Source organism: Vespa mandarinia, chromosome 10, assembly GCF_050613455.1.
Source record: "Vespa mandarinia isolate Hongniang chromosome 10, ASM5061345v1, whole genome shotgun sequence".
Lineage (NCBI taxonomy): Eukaryota > Metazoa > Arthropoda > Insecta > Hymenoptera > Vespidae > Vespa > Vespa mandarinia.
In genome coordinates, this window is record NC_140819.1 from 5,250,722 (window position 1) to 5,267,356 (window position 16,635).

The 16,635-nt window shown below is 26.7% G+C and overlaps 1 protein-coding gene across 2 annotated transcripts; it reads right to left on the bottom strand.

Annotated features, from left to right (window-relative positions):
* Nucleotides 1–402: 402 nt before the first annotated feature.
* On the bottom strand, nt 403–16,369 carry LOC118446368 (intermembrane lipid transfer protein VPS13A). Of its 2 annotated transcripts, none has more exons than XM_085659845.1 (52): nt 16,214–16,369; nt 15,850–15,957; nt 15,639–15,765; nt 15,344–15,506; nt 15,057–15,268; nt 14,811–14,985; nt 14,258–14,733; nt 13,851–14,072; nt 13,659–13,771; nt 13,373–13,581; nt 13,150–13,316; nt 12,965–13,082; nt 12,612–12,908; nt 12,399–12,531; nt 12,075–12,305; nt 11,867–12,006; nt 11,697–11,794; nt 11,379–11,578; nt 11,118–11,297; nt 10,847–11,036; nt 10,604–10,773; nt 10,097–10,480; nt 9,862–10,028; nt 9,515–9,776; nt 9,322–9,385; nt 8,719–9,056; nt 8,491–8,632; nt 8,110–8,411; nt 7,858–8,026; nt 7,613–7,789; nt 7,285–7,526; nt 6,951–7,215; nt 6,684–6,838; nt 6,392–6,594; nt 5,987–6,323; nt 5,674–5,886; nt 5,129–5,605; nt 4,765–5,034; nt 4,333–4,683; nt 4,071–4,250; nt 3,790–3,924; nt 3,578–3,729; nt 3,315–3,483; nt 3,019–3,212; nt 2,745–2,928; nt 2,536–2,673; nt 2,291–2,408; nt 2,058–2,181; nt 1,849–1,915; nt 1,632–1,777; nt 1,444–1,567; nt 403–1,211 (listed from the first exon to the last, which is right to left on the bottom strand). In XM_085659845.1, exons 1-52 carry the CDS (start codon nt 16,352–16,354, stop codon nt 1,071–1,073), a joined length of 10,260 nt encoding a protein of 3,419 aa, XP_085515971.1. In that variant the 5' UTR covers nt 16,355–16,369; the 3' UTR covers nt 403–1,070. The 2 variants fall into 2 exon arrangements, with proteins under 2 accessions (XP_085515971.1, XP_035732821.2); XM_035876928.2 differs by having other exon boundaries at nt 7,598–7,789.
* Nucleotides 16,370–16,635: the final 266 nt, after the last annotated feature.

Here is a 16,635-nt window from a genome sequence, read left to right on the forward strand (position 1 = left end):
AAAGAGAGAGAGAGAGAGAGAGAGTACGAAACAAATGCTCAAGTATGCGTTGTTGCGTGCACGAAGGATGGGGGTGCTGGTAGAGAGAGAGGGGTGGGGACAGTGTCTGTGAAAGAACAGCTTATGATAAAAAGGAAAAAAAAAAAAAGAAAAAGAAATAAGAAATGAGTATGTCGAACGATCACTTAAGTATATCAGATTTCGCATTTCAGTGGATTTCATTTTCGATGGCTTCCTAAAAAAAAAAAAAAAGAGAATTGAAAGTAGCGATGTCTAACTGCAGTCTTTGGAATAAATCATATTTATAAACGTAATAAAATGCCGTTGTGATAAACTAACGCAGAAGAACGATTATAGTAAAAGCTCCGGGGTGATTATGTACTAAATGACTATAAAGAGAAAAAAGAAAAGAAGAAGAATTTAAACTTAAGATCGATCGTGCCATTAAACGACTGTAAGGGGGATATATTTATAACCAAGACTTTATGCTTTTTAAAGTGCATATATTATTGTAAAACTAACAAATACCGATTGTCAGCTTCTGCACATATTTTGAGGATTCTTGCATATACATTTACCTAATGTAAATCCCACTTGATCATCCATGCAACGGTAATGCATTGACTTGTTGTTGCACACCTTCCACTGGTACTTCCTTACTCAGTAGCGAAAGATCTAACCGACGAAATTAAGTTACAGAGCAATAGCTATAAAGATTTGGATTTAATTTAAAGTAATTAGGAGATAATAAGTTAAACAGAACACTTTCCCTGGTCCCGGCTTCTCCCCAACCCCAAAGTATCCTACTCTATAGATATCTACATACGTGTAGCTCTTAAATTATTTACTTTAGTTCGAGTGGAGATGCCTGTAAGTGTAATTTACTAAGACTTTTTGTAAATAAATTATGAAATAAACTAGACGTACTTTATCCAGATGGATATGCAATCTGACTTCAAAAGATAAAAAATGTAGGACGATGAAGAATAACTTGCATTCATAATAGAGTTTATTATGCCGAACTAATGTAAATATACATCAATTTTTCTTTTATAGTCAACTTTCATATATTATACATCTTGTTTGGAACAAATACTGCTCTCCATATTCAAAGCCATTGCAGTATTTATTTTGCGACACAGCCATTCCAGGACTTCCATTTCCTTACTTTCCAAATACCAGTCTACAACGGCTGTTGACGCTTGTTCATTCTATAAAGTACAGAATTTTTATCAGTGACTCTTCCATTGGTTTGTGAGCATTACATGGAACTATTTGGAATTTTTTTTTTATATTTATCACAAAAAATTTGATTTGCATAGGTATATGCATATTTACATATGCGTACTGGCACTAATATGCACAAATACGTCTTTATATTCCCATATAAGCATAAGAACTGCTAGGATGTATTTTTTGAATCATTTATAATGAATTAAATACCTTATTTACGTGCAGAACAAGCTTATCCTCAACAACAGTTGGTGGAGATAAATGATTCATGTCAATGGACCATTTGATATTCCACAATCCCCATGCAGCCGCTTTTTCTATCAGGTAAACTCGTCTGAGGAAGAAGAAGTGTGTATTAAGTAATTTTGCTATTTTTTTTAGTTATAAAACCTACTTACTGTAAAGATATAAGAGCAATCAGTTTTCCATCGTTAGAAAGTATACTATGTGCCCAATAGGTATCCACTTGTCCATGGTAATCTTTATTTATGAGCTCTAACAAATGCATTCCTTTAGCTTTGTGCGTTGAGTATAACTCGACGCCCTGTGAAAAGATGAATTAATCTTTTACAATGCAATTGCAATGCACAATGTATATATTGTACATGCACTGACCATGTAAGGGCTGATGAATCGCGGTAAACGAATTCGAGAAATGAATTTACATCCCATTTCCTGTATCCTAAAATATATATTACTTATATTATATATATAGACACATTATTTTAATTTTTATAAGTTAAAAACTTGATACAAAAAACAAAGAATTCATATTATAAAAGATATAATCACTTACTTTACATGATAACAAAACTAAGTCTTACCTTTTGATTATGTTCTCTATTAACTTAGGACACGTTTCTGCTGAAGCATTTTCTATCTTAAAGAATGCAGAAATTTTTTTTCCCAATGTTCTTAAGTAGTATTTTAATTCTTCTCGTTGAAGACCTATGATATTTGTTAAAGTAATTATCAATAAAGTGACGTTTACAAGAATAAAGTTTATAAATATTTGTAGTAAATATAAGTTATTAATCATGATCTATATTATACTTACTATTTGTTGACAAAGAAATCAAGCCAGAAAGTTCTAATTCAATGTCAGTAGAGAAAACGTTATTTATAGAGAACTTGGCTGGAGATATGTCAATACTATGAAAATATAATTCTTTTTCCTACAAAGAAAACAATATGAGATCCATGAAAACAAGTGATATTTATATTAACATATTTATATTAACATATTTTAAACACATTTTAAATACTTTATCTTTCTTCTTTATAGTTTATAGCATCTAATACCTTAGAGCGTTGATTATGTGATTCACAGTTGTTCAAGTTAACAACCGATGGAATTATAGTATCAGCAGTAGCATGTCCCAAAAGACATGCAATATCATGGGACAATTTTTCTGGTATTTCTTCTCCACATATTAATATCTGCGAAAACATTTAGTATTATCTAGCTGATAATCATAATATGAAAATATTAAAAAGATTTTGTTACTCACTGAATTTGGATCATAAAAATTATTTAGAGATTTAAAATTATAACCATATTGATTTCCTAAAACCGTGATCGAATGTATCAGAACTTGAAATTGTTGTGTAAATTGAACCATATAATTCCGTGATATTTCCAAGAGTAATTGTTTAATATTGGTTGTAGTAAAATATTTCTCATAGTATGGAAATCTGATATGGTAATAAAAATTAAAAATTTTTTCATTAGTATACATACATTTGATCCAGTTCAAAAGAGTACAATAGAATATTAATACAAACTTAAACTCTGCATGTTTTTCGAAAGATCCATTTTCTGCATATTCGAAAATATATTTAACAATATTATGATAATCTGTCAGGTCACTAGAGTTATATATTTTAGGTCCCTCTGTATTGGCTAATAACTTTAAAGATATTATAACTGGAGAGATATACATATATTCAATTATAGTGGTTTTGTTACGCCGTAAGTTCTATAATTACAATTTTTGTTATTTATAATCATTCATAAAAATGGTGGCATTAACAATATATAAGGTGCTAGAAAAACAAAAAATAAAAATATGTTTACATACGTCAGTATTTTTGTGATGCATATGTGTATGGACATTCGAAACATCCTTTCGAAGTTTTGCCGCTATGGAATACTTCGTTTCTGTAGTTTTCGGAATTAAGTTAATTAATGATAGCGCGACTTCTTCTTGGAGATTTATATTGAATTTTTTGAGAATGACACTTATACCCCTACAAAAAATGTCGAATATGTACACATGTTATAAAAAAACTAACTTGATAAAAGTACGGTCTATTTGATAGTAATGTTGTTATATGTACGCACTTATAAATCGTTTTATGCAGCTTATTCTGTTTTAACAAAATAAATTCTAAACAATGCTTTGATTTATGATTGCCCATAAAGTTAGTGATACTTTTTTCTAAGCTGCAGTATAAGACAACAGGAAAAGTGACATCGTGAAGTTGATTATCTACCTGAATATAAACAATTTTGTAATTATTACTGTTATGAAATATGCATTGCAATCAAAGTACCTGTATCCGATGAATGTAACCTTGGAAATATGTCATTGTCATTGATTGCCTGCAATGTATCCAAATTCCTGGTGAATATGTTCTACGTAATTTTCCAAAAAAGGGTTTTGTCATATGCATTTTCACAAGATCAACCTATGATGATAATATAATAGAAAAGTTCGTTGTATATGTAATATGTATATATATATATATATATATATACATACATATACATACATACATATACACATATATAATGTAACATTCTTAATAATTAAAAGTTCATAGTACGGACTTACGTCAATAAAATTATCCAATTGTGTTTTTTTGAAGGAATTTATATATTTATTTTCTAACCAAGCACTTAATTCAAGTGATAAAGTTTTCCATTTTTTTCCAAAACAGAGTTCCCAACACGCAGAGGAATCGGTTATACTTGCATATATAAATTCTTTAATTCTTTCATTGCATTTTGAAATCTGCATTAAATATATTATGCCCATAGATATTAAAAGTATTTATTTAATAGTAATAATTACTTCAATACTTTAAGCTACTTACAATGCTAACTCCAATGCCTGCAATTGATAGAAATATTTCTCGTTTGCTAATTTCAGGTTCAATAATACTCCGTGCTTTTAAAAATATGCTTTCATCTTCAGTGAATAATAAGATACGTTGTGCAGCTTCCATATAGCTTACCCAATAAATAGTAATCTTATCTTTTCGCATTTGTCCTACTCTAGATGATTTTGTTTCAGAATTACAATTTTTATCATCATCAGCACTAGTAGTTATTTTCTCTTGTGAGTAGGATGATCTTGTATGCAAGAGTGACTTGGCAGTGGATACAGTGCAACCATCTCTGCATTCAACAGTAACAAAAGGTACAACTTCTTGTCCAAAGCCATCCTGCAATTAAATATAATATTATTAACGTAGAGATAAAAATCAATAAATACTAATACGAAAAATAACATAAATAATAGTTACAGTTTCAAATCGAGCCTTGTAACTAGATTTTTTATTATTGTAAATATTCCACATGAGTTCTCTTGACATACTGGGATCATCCCATGTATATAGTGTACTTTGAAATGGATTTAACAAGGTCACTTGTCCAGAGTTAATTTGATTGATTTTAAGAAATAGTTCAGTACAAAGATTATCAACTCTCACTGGTACATCACCAATCATATATTTCCGAAATACAATGTAATATGGAGTATTTGTTCCACCTTCAATTTCTATGCATAGAGCTGACTATAAAATAAAGTTGAATATAGCATATTTACTTTATTCATTCATTTGATTGATTTATTTTTTTAGTAAAATTGATTAATAAATATGAACATACACCATTATCCATTCTTAATACAGTTTTTCCAATTTGTGTGATATCAAAATGCTGAGAATCTAATAGACTATGTTTCCATTTTACTCTCATTTTTAATGATTCTGTAACTGGCCAAAATGGAACTTCTTGTCCAGGTAATAAATCATTCCATAAATCAGCATGATCATTTTCTTCCATAAATCTTAGTGCCTTTTTTGTTTTGTTATGAACGAAAAAATACGGTAGAAAAGTTATAATTTTTGTGAATAATGGAGACAAACGTGAGTTACTTATTTCTGCCAATATTCGATATTTTCTTCCGCGTTCAATATCTTTGCAAACAATTAAAGACATAGAACTGATTCCATTCAGAAAAAATGGCAGAGACCATTCAGACTGATGAGCTCTCAATCTAATAGTATCTTTCTTATTATTTTTTTGCGACAAAACCAATAATTCCTCTTCTGGAATCTCGTAGGATAAATTTATATGACATTCCTAAAAATATGAAATTAACATAATCGAAAAATAAGTTGTTTTTTTCTACAAATAAAAATATTGTTTACCTGTATAAATAATGGTAAACCAGTTTTATTAACTATCCAATATTGAGCATGGATAATAATATACCAGCTTTTAATTTTACACAATTCAACACGTATTATAAATGGATTAATTAAGTACGATTCATTATCTGTACTCATTAATACAAATTTTCTTTCCAAATTCATATTGACTTTTATAGTTCCAGTCCATTGAGTTCCCAAATAATTTTGAATCTATATAAAAGTGTACAATGGCATAAATACGGAAATTTTAACAATATATATGTATATATATATATATATACACATTATTTTAATTTATAATTATACGTGCCTTAAAATTGAATTGTATATCACCTGTATACATTAATGAGTGCACATTTACTTTATCACCTGGTTCAATTTTTACTTCATAATTTATACAAGGTATTCCAATATCAATAACAAAAGGTAACTGGTTATTGAGTATAACAGGTGGAATGATATTTATTAAATAATTTGGTTCTCTAGAGCCTTGCGGGATTAACATTGGAACTTCAGTACCCACTACTTTTATGCAAAATACATTTTGATTTTCATTATTTTTTAATTTACAAAACACATCTTTGCTTGTGTCAGTTATTATACTTAATTCTTTCCAATAAATACCTTCATCGCTAATCTGATAATTTCTACAATATGTTTTACGTTTGTTTATATTTCTTGATGAAATCTTAGCTTTATAATAAAAATTACTTACTCCAAATATGCTGGTTCTACATATATAGGAAAATGATATGCAATATAAAGCGGAACATTGTAAATACAGTCTGGTTCAATAATTCCCATTCTTATATTGTCATCAAAGGGATTTATTGCTTCTCCAATATCTGCCAATTTCAATGTTTCTGCCAATTGTTTTTTATAATAAAGGGCTAAAGCATATGATGTTTCGTTTCGAATCTAACATGTAAATAGAGAAATATAAATTGATTTGTGCATCAATCAATATTCATAATTCAATTACAATAATCCTTTTTTTTTGTATTTACCTGAAGAGGCGATCGAATCGAAATTGTACGTTGTAAATTCTTATCGATAGTTGTATCTACAACTAAATGATACTGCACATTATGTTTCACAGGTCGAAGTGGAATAAATCTACAACCTTGTCGTTTTGGACAATATACTGAAACATCTTCAAAACCTAAAGTAGCAAATAAAATATACACACATACCAAATATATAATTAAGATTTTAAATACATATAAAAAAATATATATATATATTAAAATAATATCACGTAATGTTTTATTTACCTTCAATAATTATATGTAATATTTCACCAGTGATCATTTTATATAGACAAACTGGAGATTCGTTATTAATTATATCTTGCGTGAATATTACACCATTCGACGGATTATCTTCGAAATCAATTAGCCCATTTTCATTAGTAATCCATTGTGGGCTTGTGCTACGAGAAATATGCTCAATATCAGGTGTGTTTGGCGTACTAGGAGGAGAATCGTCACATTGATAGTTTCGTGCAGTAAGGACTCGTGTAGTACTTTTACCATCAATCTAAAAAAAATATAAAAATTATGAATAATATGAATATAGAAAAATTATATATATTCTCCTATAATTTACCTCTTCTTGAACAAGCAGCTCTATTCTACTAGCATGGCCTATATTATTTTGCAAATTTATCTCATTTATATTTGTAGGTATTATAGGTATCCCATTCTTGACCTCTACAAATGCGTCTATAATCATATTCATAATTGCGAGATTACTTGGAGTAATCGTAAAATTAATAACATCTTCACTGGATATAATGATATACATTGTTGTTTGCGCCAATTTAATCTGTGTTTCAGTAACAGGACTTGCTAAAAACAAATATTTAATCACACATATTATATTGTTAATATGTTAAAAATAATTCACAAAAAGTACATACATAATTCGATATTACTTGTTGATGGTGGATCTAAACCGTCGTCTTCATTCGCGCTTGAATCAGCTGAATCACTATCTTCATCTTCACTACTTTCATTACAGAATAAATAGTTTGTAGATTTTGCTAACTTTTTTGCATTATCATCATCATCATCATCGGAATCCTCGTCATATCCAGAATATATATTCATGCCTGAAAGTGTTGTTTATAAAAAACGTTGAAAAGAAAATATGTTTTTTAAAATTATTATTTTATACTACCATTAATTTGTAAAGAAATTGTATGTTCCGGGTTGATAAAGACCATATCCATTGAATCCTCGTCTTCATTAGTATCAATATTTTTTTTCTTTTTTAATGTATCTTCGTCTGTACGCTGCCATGGATCTGTCCAATTTGAATCAATAACACATGATTCTCCATTATACATCTAATAAGAATATTGAGATATAAGATGTTTATTTATATGTTCATTATAATTATTGTAATGTATTTTAAATTTAACATCCTTACTTTTATAGTTAATATCCATGGTTTATAATCAGTACCATCTTTTGTACAAAGTTCAATAAATGGTTCCCAAACTTTATGGTCAATATCATAACAAAACGCATGAACATTTAACTTTGATTCTAAATGAAAATTTTTGTACCAATTATCAATGCTAATGTCAATAACAGTTTCTATTCGTACCATAGGAACTTTTTCTTTGCTTGTTTCCATTTCTATTAATATATATACTGGTATTGGTTTCAAACAAAAAGTTATATGTTGATTGTTATAATCATGTAATAGATCTAAATTTCCCAATAATTCTGGATATTAAAGAAGTATTATATTATAAAAGTGATATATGTTTTATAAATGGTTTATAAATATTATGTAAATACTTACCATTTTCAACTTTTTTATAAGGTATGCTAGATACACTTTTGGGTGACCACAGATCAGTATGTTGATTAAAATCATGTCCAATAGTTCTATCATCAGATTTTAAACCAATATTTGTTATAAAACTTAAAGCTTCATTGATTATCTGGAAGTGTTAATGTTTAAATAAGTTTTATTTATACATTTCTTTTTCAATATTTCCATAATATATGTTTTAATAAAAATACTTACATCTATAAAAGTATGCATAATTCCAGGAGAAAGATGAATATAAACAGGACTTATAGAGACTACAATATCCATTGTATGATTTAGCAATTCTTCTTTTTTGCATATTTCTACATCACATGGACGAAGTAACCAATGTGGTGATTGACGAAGATAGGTCCCTTGACTTGTACTTTTAGCACGAACATTTGTGATTGTACAAACTATTGAAGAGAGACAATTATGGCTGCTACTTTCTATGATTATTTCAGCTTGAAATAATATTATATGTGTATTGTTGGATTTCAAATCTCCAAATAGTAAAATTTCTGGCTTTTGTATTCGTACAGATATAGCAACATCTAAAAATCGAAAAATAAATGTCATAAAATATTAATAATTACCAATTTTATCGAACATAATATGTACAACAGTAAAATGCTTAACTCAATAATTGTTGAAATAAATTAAAAATACTAACATAAAAAATAATAAAAATAACAATTTTTATATAATTAAAAATAACCTTTTATATAATTTTAATATATTTGAAATAAAAATATGAGGTTTCTATCATATGTATTACATTCAGCACGTTATTTCTTGAGTAATCAATTGATTAAATACCTGGTTGTTCTTTACAATATAGCACATAATTCGCATTATCTGATCCTGTTGTATTATCATTGGTCTTGATTTAAAATAAATATATTTGAAAAAATGTGATTACACACGCAACTGATATAAGATATTAAGTTGTATTCTGCTAATACTAAATATCTTTCTATTGTATACTAATTAATATATTAAATAAACTTACATATGGGCCACTATTGTTTTCATATCCATGATTGATAATGCCTCCTTCAATTTGATCATGTGGTAAAGCATCCACAAAATATCGTACAAGGTGAAATAAAAATGGTATTGACAAATTAATCCTTGTTTCTTGAATAAGAATATCGAAACATTTATCACCTGTTGGTGCTTGATTATATGTTATATCAACTATTGGTGACAATGAGACAGAAATGCACGAATCAATATTTAACCCTATTAATTTAGCTGGAGATTGAATAATTCTGAAATACAAAACTCATTATATATAATGTATCTAATATGCATTATTCATTAAATATTATTTGTAATAATATCAAAAATACCAACTTTTTTATAACAAGAGAATCTTTACGTGTATCCTGTAAAATCACACTTTGCAGGGAGAGTTTCATTTGTAAACTATTATCACTATAAAAATCAAATGTATTGATTATTTCTCCAAAGTTCAATTTACATAAACCATGGTTTAAATCTCGTACAGGTGAACTCAATACCTAGAAAATTAGAAAACATACATATCATATACATAAGCTAATATAACTTTTATATCAAATTTAAATACCTCATCTGAATCTAAAAACAAATTTAATTGTACTCCATCCAAAGTCACATTTATGTTTATTTCACATAAATTGGCTTCATTTTGAGCTAGAAAAACTTCTAATTTTTTAACCATTGCATTTTCAGTATTAATATTCTCTGAAGATTTATCCATCATAGAATATCTTTTATTTTCACATTTTCCTTGTGAAAATACAATTTTTGAAATATTATCTTTCCATACCGACATTACAGATTGTAAATCTCTTTGACTAAGATTTATACATACAAAATCTACAGATCCGTGCATTTTAAACAATCCACATGTTTCATATTCCATTATAGTATGATATTCTGTTTTTCTTTTAATGTCAAAATGAATATAAATAGGTTCAATAATAGGTTCCTATAATAATGATATATCATATAATATAAAATAAAATAATTAATATATTTTATATATAATATAAAAAATAATAACTAATATATTTTTTTTATATTATGTAAATATTAAAATTTGTATACTAACCTGTACTTCTAAATCTCTACTTAATGTCATTATAGCTCTAGATACAGTCATTGATTTCAATTTTAATAGGATATTATCCATTATTATGTGATTTCCATCAGTAGAATGAGTTTTAATAGTTTGGGTCGTTAGATCAACTTTTTTGAAAAAATTTTCAACAGATAATACACCTAAAACATATTATATACCAATTATATATTACAATAAATTCTATTGAATTAAATATTTATATTTGAAATATACCTGTATCAAAAACTATTAGATTTGCAATGTCTTTTCTCTGTGGTAGAAGAAATGTAGGTCCTTGTATGTCAATAAAAATATGTAATTTTATAGCACTTCTTTTAAATTCTTCAACATATGTTATGCATTTTTTTTTCAAGTATATTATAAAATGTGTAAAAAAAGATGAAGCAAATGGTGATAAGAAATACTGTATAATAAGAAAAATTACTATCATTAATTATTTCAAATTTAATTACATTAAATATTATTATTAATATTCAATTCTTACGTGTAGATCTTGTAATATCTTTGAAATTAATACACAATTAATTCGTCCAATAGACAATTTAAATGTTCCATGTGACATAACATCATCTTGATTTGTATCAATATCAGAACACACATACAATTTTGGAGTGTGTCTCACATATTTTATATCCAAAACTTTGTCTTCATCAGTTGTTAATATCTTTAAACAAGATACATATCAATCTATATAAAATAAAAAAACAAAATAGTATAATAGTATAATATATATAAAAATAATTACTTTTGCATAAAGTGTTTCTTCATTCAAATCTTCAACAAGTAAATTTCTTAAATGGATACGGAATACCATTCTTTCATTAGCAATGTAGATACAATCATTTTCTATACCCAATATTTCTATCTTCATTATATCTGTATCCTTGTCACATAACCGAATGGTTAATGAACTAATTCTTGCAGAATAATTGAGCTTAATTGCACCTGTATGAACACGATATTATTATATAATTGGAAATAACTTATATATACAATAATTTATATATCATTTGTTATTATATAATTAGCTATATTTATAAATATTTTGTATTTTTAATTTTACCTGGAGGGATGGGTGGATCATGATCATTCTCTTTCCATTCAATAATTTCTAAACAAAGTTTTTTAATCAACTCAAATAAAAGAGTTCTACACAATATTCTAAAATAAACATATTTTAAATTAAAAATATATATTTAAATAAATAAAAGTAGAAAAAGGTAATATACATACTGATTAATATTGCACCAAAAATTTTTTGCTTTCAGCAATGCAGGTCTATGAAGAATAATATTCATGTTCACAAGATTTATAAGCAATGATCTTTCAATATTTTTAAAGAATGCTTTAAAATCTGGACAATCTGATCTAACCTAGAGATGAAAAATCTTTAAAAAACGACATTCAATGTACAAAAATAAATTGAAAATATTCAAGATACCTTGCGATATGATAGAACAAAAACTTCGTGAAATTCGCCTGTTGAAATAAATTCCAAATACGATCCAGTAATATCTGCACTTGTTTTATCAAGCAGAAGTATAGAACCAATACCAAATTGGATGGCAAATCCATATTCCATTATGCCACTTTCAATATACACTGTATGTAATCTTAAATTTAAATATGGTTCTTCTCTAGTTTCATTCATAAATCCCACATGAAGAGAAAGCTAAATTTTAAGTATAATATATTATTGTAAATATAATAAATATAATTAAACATAAAATAGAAAAATGAAAAAAGTGAATGTATAAATACTAACCTCTCCAATAGCAAATCTTACAAGGAAATTCATATGATTATATGGAGACACATTGTCATCAAAACCATACAAATTTATAGTTTTAGATAATAATTCTAAATCTTCTTCGCTAACTTCAGAAGATACAACACTTCTGTTAAATTGATATTACATTTATAAAAATATACACAGTACATAGTTAATGTAATCAATGAAAAAATATTGTTTTATTACCTATCAAGCCTTGGTACATTATTAATTAAAAGTTCTTGCATAACACGATCAAATTTTTTTTGAGCTTTAGTAACGGTTGGTAGACATATACTCTGCTGTATTCGTTTGAGCTCTTTTAATGATAAAACAAGTATATTTTTTTTTATTTTAGGATTGATTTGTCTCATAAATGTTTGATATTCCTTTGTGTAATTCCAGCAAAATATAGATAAAGTATTTAAAAAATATATGATCAATTGTATTTTACTTTCTGATACATTAAATTTCAAACGTGGTACAGAAACATTAAGTTTCACTCTGAAAATATGATTGATTAAAATATGTTTTATCAATTGCTATTTATTATGAATTACCTTGGTAATTGACGATATTCAGGCTTAATACTATATGAAATAGTAGCATTTGCTTGCGTTTTTGATATAAAGTGATATTCCGAATCTTTTTGCTTTCTAGCAGACCTCCAGTCATCCCCTGAATAAGAATGAAACAAAGAAAAAAAGAGAGAAACTTTTCAGGAAGAATTTTTCCTTTTACAAACCTGAATGACAACAAAGGATTTGTCCTCCATTAAATGTAATATGAAGTCTGTCATAAAGTAATTCTTCTAACTCCATAAGTGTAGCATCTTCTAATTGCAAATTGATTGCTTGTAATTCATTGATCAATATAATATTTCCAAAATCCAAAATCATTAAATACCCTTCTCTGCAACATATAGTGTCACCACAATTGCAATAAAAAATTTACTATATTAAATTTACCTTTGTATAGATCCATGTTCTGGAAATACAATATAGGGCCCACCTATATCAATTTTTAAAGTTATTCTAAACGTTTGTGATGTAATGCTATCTATGAAATTCAGAAATTTCATAACACCATTATTGTATAATTTATATGACCAAGTAAGTGTATCTTTAATATAAGGATTGCCCAATTTGAAAAAATTAATAATTTCCATCATAGCATACTGAAAAATAATATAGATAATAGCATTACTATATGATACTAAATTTATTATATTGATTGGAAATATTATATTATTACATGATGATAAATAATTTCAATAGTTTCTAATTTTACTGATAGATCAAAACTAGGATCCATATCTTTTCCATTTTTTTCAAAGTCTAAAGCCAAAAAATTAGTTGATACATTCCCTGTAAATAAATAACTTTACTATAGTTAATATAAGGTATTATTAGGTTTCAATCATTTTAATATGTAGATATGTATTACCTGTTAAAACATTATCGACAATGATCAAAGGAACTAGATCACCCTCCTGTGAAACTCCTTCAACTACACAACTTTCTGCTCTAGTAGAAATTTTGAATGCTGATAATTTTGGTGCTGTCTCAATACTTGTTAGAAATTGTGTAACAGTAGCTACAAGTACTTCCTTATTTTTGCTTAGTAAGCTCAAAGAGAAATTTGCCAAAGTAAAGTTGTATTTGTAATCTGAAATATACATAGTACTTTTCAGATGAAATTTTTTACTAAATATAGCAAATAGATGTAGTGTTATGAATCAAATGAATTGTTATGCATTATAAATCAAAATAATTCATTAAAAAAGAAGTTTATAATACGAACATGTTAAGTGTTCCAGCAAGTAAAGTAGAATATATTATCATTGATCATACCAATTGGTCTTGACAATTTCTCCAACTTTATTTTTGCACTTGGACCATTATCAGGTAAATTGTAGAACATCCTTCTCTTATCCTGATCAATAGATTGTACATTATCTTGTGATTTATTCTCATTCGGTAATACAACTTCTTTTTCCTTCATTGCACCTGCTTTCAATGATTCATGAGATTGTTTAATCTTTTTATTTCGTAATTCCTGCCTAGCATGTTCTCGTGCTATCACTATATTCACTATTGTTAAATTATCTTCGAGTTTTTGCATATCCAGTTTCAATTCTGTATCATTTGGTTGTAATAAAATTTGAGTATACATTTCTTTATATTTTTTATAATTTTTTCTATGCTTCTCTATATTTTTCCATATATATGGTCTAATGTATTGATTTAGGACAGAATAATAGGCATATTTCCACCATGATGAAGGGCTCTCTTGAATTTTCTTCTGAGGTCGATATTTTCGATGAGGTCTACAATGTTAAACAAATAAAATACATATACAAGATATTCTGTAAACTAATACAACCAAATATCTTTAAATATACACCTGTTAATAATTGCTCTTAGTAAAGAATCATATAGATGGCAAAATGTAATATATTGCATTTCTGAAATTTGCATTGCCACATCTTGAAGAACAATATCAATTAAAATTCGTGAAGTTTGCACATCACTGCCCTTATGTATAATTATTTTTATTTTTGCTGTGAATGGCTTTAATACTATAAACAAAAAAATATATGAATATCTAATTCATATAATATTTCTTTAATTTCAATTTTTATATACATACAAAATTGAAATTCTTTATTTCTCATGCCAAACGTTTGGAGTGATTTAAGCATTGTCCCTTTCCATGCAAGAAAACTGGCAAGATCCCATTTGGATGGACAACTTTGTAGAGAAGACTCCGTATCATGATCCATATATATACTAAGAGACTCAGCTCGTACCAATTGATAAAGGGTTTGTGAATTAGTTGAATAAATTCCTGGTTTCCATTTACTAGAATTTAAATTAATTTGATTGTTGTAAAAGTATATCATATTAATGTATTATGTTTTCTTATAATAAGCTTACTTGTTTGTTGTTGTCATAGATATACTTTGTATACAAATACCACAAGCAGATAAAGAGTTACAGAAAAGTTTTTCTTCATATCTAATATGTATATTATTTATTGTAATCTGAAAATTCTTCATAATAGATGTCACTATGCCATCAAAAAAATTGAGGGGCAATCCTAAAGAAATATAATAAAATAATTTTTTTAACTACATAGATAAAACTTGCACTTGATATTAATTCAGTTTATAAAAAAACTTTTATTTATATAGCTTATAAATATAAAAAAATATTTTAATATTTTAATTACCAGCAGTAAATGCTTCATCACCCTCAAGATCTTCCAATATTTTTCTTTTTTCAGCTCTTAATAATTTTTTTTGTAATTCCATATTATATTGGCCATATAATATAGGAACAGCTACTATAAATATATCCTTATAAAAAATAAAATGTTAAATTTTTATCAATATGTTCAAACTGTAATAAAAATCATTTTATATCTATTTCTATGTTATTACCTCTATGTATATAACGACTGGCTGTGAAAGCAATCCAGTCCATGGTATCTTTAAAATTATTTTTCCTATTAAACCAGCCTCTACTCGTATAGGTAATCCAAGTTGATACTAAAGGTATAGAAAATTAAATATATATATATATATATATATATATATAAATTTTTATAATTGTTCTTAATAATGATACATAAAATAAATGATGAATGATTATAAATAAATAAATAAATAAATAAATAAATAAATAAATAAATAAATAAAAATAAATAAATAAATAAATAAAAAAATAAATAAATAAGGGATGTCATCTATTAGATATAAATGTATTGATGTGAATAAAATGTTGCACAAAAATTGATTATTTTACCAGAGCTTCTGGTTTTAATTTAAGATCTGTGAGACATGTGTCGCCCGAAAAAATACCAATATTAAATCTTTCTGTGTCTAAATCTTCAACGTATCTGCCCAAAAGACGATTTAAAAACGCTGCTATAGCTCCTTCAAACATTATTGTTACTATTAATGACAAAATTATATCTCTTATTTCACTTAACCAACCACCTTACAATATTCATTATAACCTCGAGATAAGTTGCAACTAGTATAATGCAATTCGGTCAGGCGCAGAAATGACACGTCTTTATTGATTTTTTCTCTCTGCAGCATCTTATTATTCTTACTTTTAGTATGGAATTTTGTCAGTTCATATGAATATCAAAAATATTTTTTCGTAAAAATTTAAATATCAAAATCAATTATATATAACAAATATTATAATATAAATGTATA

What these genes read in the sequence shown, in the direction of transcription:
- LOC118446368 (XM_035876928.2), bottom strand. Translation starts at nt 16,354, where the DNA reads ATGTTTGAAGGAGCTATAGCAGCGTTTTTAAATCGTCTTTTGGGCAGA. An exon ending in AATCCTTTGTTGTCATTCAG is followed by an intron (nt 13,083 to 13,149) that starts GTTTGTAAAAGG and finishes ATTCTTATTCAG; the next exon opens with GGGATGACTGGAGGTCTGCT. An exon ending in TTGTTCTATCATATCGCAAG is followed by an intron (nt 12,007 to 12,074) that starts GTATCTTGAATA and finishes TTTCATCTCTAG; the next exon opens with GTTAGATCAGATTGTCCAGA.